Source organism: Elaeis guineensis, chromosome 15, assembly GCF_000442705.2.
Source record: "Elaeis guineensis isolate ETL-2024a chromosome 15, EG11, whole genome shotgun sequence".
Lineage (NCBI taxonomy): Eukaryota > Viridiplantae > Streptophyta > Magnoliopsida > Arecales > Arecaceae > Elaeis > Elaeis guineensis.
Genome location: NC_026007.2, coordinates 17649859 through 17656912, shown reverse-complemented (window position 1 = coordinate 17656912; position 7054 = coordinate 17649859). Strand labels below are relative to the sequence as shown.

Sequence of the window (7054 nt, the reverse complement as noted above, 5' to 3'; positions counted from 1 at the left end):
GATGCTAGGATCTAGTTAGTAAATCTTAATATCAATTTATTTTATGCGCTTTAAATTTTTATTATTTATTTTTATTATAAGTAAAAATTAGAATCTAAATAGTATATTTTAGTACTCAATTTATTTTTCGTGCTTTTAATTTCTATTTTCTTATTTAAATTATTTTTTTAAAAAAAATTATTTTATTTTTATAAAATTAAAAATTTTAAATTAAAATACTGCCTTTTTTGTGAATTCGACTAGACTCGCTATTTTTTATATATTTTTTAATTTTTATTGAAGTCGAAATTAATTTGATAAGTATGGTATTCTAACGACAACATCGCGATCCTATCAGGGGTGCCAGAGAGAAAGAGAGAGAAAGAGAGGAATTAGAGGATGATGAAAGCCATGAATAGCTAGCCTTCAATTTTTTTTTTTTGATTGTTATATATATATATATATATATATATATATATATATATATATATGTATATATATATATATATATATATATATATATATATGTATATATATATATATATATATCTATATATATATTGGTGGAGTTGGTGGTTGGGTTGGGGGGTGGGGGTGGTTTAGTGTATCCTGCGAGTCCTCTGTTACCTATCACAAATTTACTAGAATTTTCAATCCTCTGAATTTTTTTTTAGAAATTATTAGTTAACTAAACCACTTGGCATATCAAACATTAATTTTTTAAAACTTAGATTAGATGTATAAAATGGATAGTACAAATAAAGAGACAATAAAAATATAACAAAAACCAAGAGAAAAGTAGATGCTTTTTCTCCCAATAGAGGATCTGTAAGTGGTCCTCTGAAGAGTCACCACAACAAAATTATGCAAAATTTTTAAGTTATATATAATAAATATGAAAAGTTCTCTTACAACCCAACATGTGAAAAATAAGCTACTAGAAATGCACCATAGTGCTTATTATGTCATTTTTCAATATTTGGGTCTCATGATTGATCATGGATAAACCTCAATTATTGATCGTAATCCCATTACTGGATTTATTTTATAGTTAGAAAAACCAGCATCAAAGAAAATTTTGCTCCATTCTTTCTCTTCTCGTTGCATTCCACCACTATTAACCATCATTAACATATCAAAAAAGAGTTGAGTCTCTGTTGTCTTGTTAGAGCCATCATCACCAGCTTTCACAACCGCGTCCACTATAATCAGCTTCCCTCCATTCTCCTTTGAGGGAATTGCCTCTTTGCAACGCCTCAATATCTTCACACAGTCATCATCACTCCAATCATGTAAGATCCACTGTATTTTAAAAATTAGTTCAATTGACATGCAAATAAATAGAAATTAAGAAAAAAGGACTAAATTCTACCCTCAAAGAATGTACACATTTAACTCAATCATTCGACATGTATGGTTCTTGGAAGCACATTTAATACAGGTCAATGACTAATAAAAATGTTCTTGTTGTTGTATGAATAGAGGAATATGAATAAAGGTGATTTATTTCTATAACTATGAAAATGAAATGGATTTGTATTTGCATTTTTTTGATTGTATAAACAATGTTACCCAGCCGATTTTCAATCTAACATGATGCTAGACGTGGTGCCCGGTGGCAATCCAACTACTGCTGAATCACACAGACTTCCATGAACCATTCTAACGCTGTCATGGGACGTTGGATTGACAAGCAATTTACAATTTTGTAGCTATATTCTTATAAAAATGAGTCATGATCATCTCCATTATTCAAGCTATATTCTTATAAAAATGACAATTACCCACAAGGTGTATCATGTAATAGATCATGGTTAAGTAAACTCAATGGTAAATGTCGTGCATTGCTTCATGAAGCTCACGTAATCAAAAGTAATTGCACCATACATAAATTAAATGGCCATCATTGGTTAGAGTTGCGAACTGATCAGACTCCGGTCAAATTCATGCTGTATGTGCATCCAAACTTGATAAGACAAGTCAAACTCATATTCAAATTCAAATTTGTGTCCTATCAAAATGAATCAGCTAACTCACATCTAAACTGGATTGATAATTAGACTTGAGTTTGAAATTGAGTTAGGAATTGAGTTTTTCTAGGTATAGTTCAACATCAACCATCCAAGAATCATCAATTCCTAAATTGAAAGGACTTCCTTCAGAATAGTCTGTTATATATTCTGAAACTGTAGCAAATTACAGGAGAAAAAGCATGGTATGTAAAGTAGATCTTTTCATGGGCTGGATGGTCCGTCCAACCTGTTTGAGTTTGAAGAAGTTTGGACGGGCTTAGATCAGGATTTTAAGACTGGCGAACCAAGCCAAACTTGAAATAGACCAAGCTAGGGTTTAGTTCAGCCCGAACCGGTGCAGACCGTACATAATATAAAATGTATGCTTTTGCCTTAGGAATCTGATTTTGGTGAACAAAAAAAAAATTAATAGCCCTCTTTCATGCACCAATACTCCTTATAAACAACCATAAACACAAGCTCATGAGCCTTACCAATCCATTTCAAATGTTTAATCTTCAAAAGTATTTTTGACATTTTTAAATTGAAAGAAAATGTCTAGAAAGTCTGAATCTCATTTGAAATCCGAAGCCCGAGTGAGTATCAGACTCAAGCCTGGCAAATAGACCAGGAGACTGGGCTGGACTTTGACCTGACTAATTTCAGTAATATTTTTTGCTAATTCTAGCACAAATTGTCTTGGCCCACCTGCCAAACTGGTCTAGTGAATATATTTGAGATAAATACATTATCTTAGAAGTATATTTATATTCTCATGTATATTTAATTGGATTGAAATGTAATCAAAATTTATGTTTCAGTTGGAATTTTGCAATGTCATCTGACCAATCTTCTTAGTGTTTTTAAATTTATATCTACTATATTAATACTACACAGATATATATATATATATATATACATGCAAGCAAATAAATGTATTTAACTTACCCAGGTTTAATTCATATTTGAATATATTTATATCCAAATTCAATCTAATAAGAAATTGGATGATAATAATATCAAAAATATAAATTAAATCTATATTTAAATATTATAAAATAATGGGATTAAGGCATTAAATTTTTGTGTATTCATTGTACCCTTAGGATTCCTTAAGAGCTCATCGGGTTGCATTTCTTTTAGCTTTTAAACTGAAAATTTTCTTTGGTATATGAACTCCAATAATTTTTTTGGATTGCAAAGGATCTGTTAGTTACCATTTAAAAATGACAATAAAAATATTTTAATAATTTATTTAGCTGGTCAACTTTTTCCTTCTCCTACTTTTGTTTTAAAGTAAATTATGAAAACTCTCTTAACGTTATGTTTATTTTACTTATACCAAATAGTTTGTAAAACTTATATTTACACATATTAGTGAAACCATTTACCTAATATAAACGGTCAAAATTACTCGAAGGTAGAGAGGAGGATACACATATTTCCTTATATCTTTGGGTAGTTATTATGTCATTGAAGACTATTTTGACTTTTTTTGACATAGCATTTGGATTTTACTTACAATTAATGGTTTGACTAATATTTTATTAAATTATGAATTAAAGTGTTGCATAAAAATAAATCTCGGGAGGTAAGCATGAGTTTTTCAAACTAGTAAGTATAAATTTAAATTTTCTCAAAGGATGTTTTTATAATTTTTTTTTTATGTGAATAAAAAAAAAAAAAAAACTTGGATCAAAAGTTCCACCGGCTAGACTTTTCCCACCTCCCATTCCATATGGCACATGATCTCCTCTTCATTTCATGCTAAGCTACTCTCGGGGCTCAACAACGTAAATGGTGTGCTAAGGTAGATGATTCTAACAAATCAAAACAAGAACAAGCTCATACTAATTGCAAAAATATCAAGTTTGAATCTTCCCCAGGCGTGAGAAAGCCGGTTTTCCAATCGTAGTCATCCATGATGCAAGCAATTGATTCTTGCATCTTTGCATGAAAGGAGGATTCACCTTCCTTCGTACAGACCATTGGATCACCACCACACAGCTCTCAAAGCGCTCCAAACCCCATCATCTGCTGGCAGAGCTCTTATAGCAATCAGTGGATGATCCGACGGTGAATTCGCCCGAAGGAGGGTGAAAGAAACACCACAACGGATCACCTTCATTTAAAGTAAATTGGATGGAAGACGCATGTCTCGCGCCCATCCAATCACAGCCACCCGTCCGATCCCAGAAAGCCGAACCGGTTCTCTCCGGTTCATGCCCGAATCGGAGCGCATCCCAACTTTAGTCTGTAAACCAAGCCTTAGACTGATACTTACCTTCAGTAGCGCCACGTCTGCCGGAGGAACGCGCTCGAACATATCTCCTCCAACGAAATCCACCGCCGCCGGAGTCTTAGCCTCGGCAGCTGCCGCCGCCACGATGTGAGGCAAGTCGAAGACGGTGCACTTGATGTCCGGGAAGGCCTCGGCGATGATCATCGCCATGGTCCCGGTGCAACCCCCAACATCCACCAGCGACTTCACCCCCTTGAACGCCTCGCTGCACTCCCTCACCATCACTTCCCCCACCAGCTGGGAGTCGCTCGCCATCGCCGCGTTGAGGAAAGAGGCGAGCTCCGGCCGCTCCGCCGCCGCCTCGAAGATCCCCTTCCCATGGGCTAGCCGGAACGGCGTGCGCTCTTCCCCATGGAACCACGCGCTCAGGGAGTGCCACGTTTGGATGAGGAGGGGATCGAGCATGCCGAGCACGTAGGCCGAAACGCTCGTCCGCTTCTCCTTCAGGAGAAGCCTCGAGAAGGGCGTGAGGACGTACGCGCCCTCTTCGCCGTCTCCCACGACGTCCTTGGCGAAGCAGCCGGAATGGACAAGCATGCGCATGAGGCGTCGCAGGGCGGCGGTTCGGCGGGGAGGCAGGGATAGCATGGCAGACAGCTCGGAGAGAGTGACGGGGCTGCCGTGGCCGTGGATGGCGTCCGGGATGCCGAGCTCCACAGCACACTTGAGAGACATGGAGTTTACGAAGCTGAAGGTGTGATTCCACACATTGCCCTGAGCTTCCAGCTCCTCCAGGATGTCCTCTCCCATAGTTCTTCCCTCCATCGCTCCCTCTTCCAGCTCCTTTTACTCCTTTTGTTTCTGGTGCTCTCCCTCTGGCACCTGCTCTGTATTATGCACCGCAGAGGATCCGTTCCCCTTTATTATAAGGTGGCGTGGGTTGGACTACCCACTTAAAATCTTACATCAGGACATATGTCATTTTTGGACCAAGAATAGACCTTTCATAGTTGTTTCGTCAAAGCGACCCACCTGCTCCACTTTCATGGGGAAATTATATATATATATATATATATATATATATATATATATATATATATATATATATATATGGATCGCGTATGGGTCCGGATTGTTTCTTTCGTGCGAGAGGATGATTGATTTTTTTTTTTCAATATTAACCGTTGGCTCATTTTTTGCATAGTTTTTAAAGCACTATGAAGTTTCAGTCCTATTTGCCTGCATAAATTTGGTGGCGGCTATTGCATAATGCAATGGTGGTGCATCATGTTTTTGCGCAATGGATCCATTTTGTTTGTTTTTTTGAGGGATAATACGAATTTAATAAAACATCAAATTTTATCAAAAAGATAAAAATAAAAAAAATAAAAGGTCAAATATGACCTCGAAATGCGGGGACCACCAGTGGTGGAATGGACTTTTAAGCCGTCAGATAATGCTTATAGTATGAATTAATTATTGATGGCAGTAGAAGCCATGTATCAGCGTTGAACCTCGGGTAATTTATGGGTCAGTTTTTTTTTTTGTTTTTGGTATGAATTTACGGGTTACTTGTTCATTGGGACGTGACCATGTGGCAAACTCCAGGGCCGGCCGGCTGCACTGAGTTGCAGGATTCCAAACCAACGTGTGCGTCACTTTGCACGCACACATGTTGACCGAGTCGATGCCAAACCAACGTTTGTATTACTTTTCCACGCACATTTGTTGACCGAACCCAACTGTCTTTTCAAATTCAAACCCTGCACGCCGTTTGTTAGCTGCTGCCTCTCAATCAACTCCACAGCTGTCCCCTTTAGAATCCTGCGATATCATCTTACCTATCTTTTCTCACCCCAAAAGCCCTGCCGGTTACCCAACAACTGATATTCTGATACCGGTCTCTCGTGTTTTCTCCCCCTTAAAAAAATGCCTGGACCAGCCCTCCGGCCCCAAGCAGCATCTTTTTTCATCGACTACTACCCCATCCTCCTTGTTTCCTGTCTCTAAGCGAAGTTTCCGCATTCGAAACAAGAAAGTGAAGGCTCTAGGTCTCGGCGTCAACTCTCTTAATGAAGTTGACATCCCCTTCATTAATTCCCTGACTTCACAAGACATTGTAAAGCTTGAAGAAAATGTGGCATCAATCTTTTTTCCTCCCATGCTGATAGTTTCTGCTCCAAGATTAAAGAATTAGAGAAGGAAAGGTGTAAAAGACTTGTGGAGCAGGAGATTTTGACAAGCTCAGCATGATATTCTTAGGGGGCCAGTGGGCACACATGTTTACAGTCAGTTTGATGATAGAAGCATCTGTCCTAAGTCTGTTTTGGGCATTCCGTTCTGCATTTAGTTATCAGTTTTTGGATATGCTCTTATGTCCTAGCCTACGAATGCATCTCTTTTCTCTATTTTCTCAATCAAACTCAATCTGCTTGTAATTGAGATATTTGTTTTGCACCTCATTTTTGAATGAACTTTCAGCGTTGGAATATTCTGGGTTGGGGCAAGCCAGCTAAAAAGCATCTTGTACCGATCTCCATCAAATCGTTAGGCTGCTCTGTTGCTTGTTTTCAGGAGACAAAACTCCAGACAATAAATACAACTATTATCCAATCAGCTTGTGACAAAAAATTCGACAACTGGGATGGGTTGGAAGCAATCAATTCTCATAGGGGAGTTGTAGCTTTTTGGGATAGCTCTATAGTTCAAGGAAAACCCTTTCACAAAGGCTCCTTTTCAATTACATCATATTTCCAATTGCTCAATTCCAATCTTTGCTAGATCATAACAAATGTGTATGGCCCTAATGATCATCATCAGC

The 7054-nt window shown here is 37.7% G+C and overlaps 1 protein-coding gene across 1 annotated transcript; it reads right to left on the bottom strand.

Moving 5' to 3' along the window:
* Positions 1-840: 840 nt before the first annotated feature.
* On the bottom strand, positions 841-5138 carry LOC105057906 (trans-resveratrol di-O-methyltransferase). The gene is made up of 2 exons (XM_010940625.3): positions 4276-5138; positions 841-1281 (listed from the first exon to the last, which is right to left on the bottom strand). Exons 1-2 carry the CDS (start codon positions 5056-5058, stop codon positions 976-978), a joined length of 1089 nt encoding a protein of 362 aa, XP_010938927.1. The 5' UTR covers positions 5059-5138; the 3' UTR covers positions 841-975.
* Between the last annotated feature and the right edge of the window lie 1916 nt (positions 5139-7054).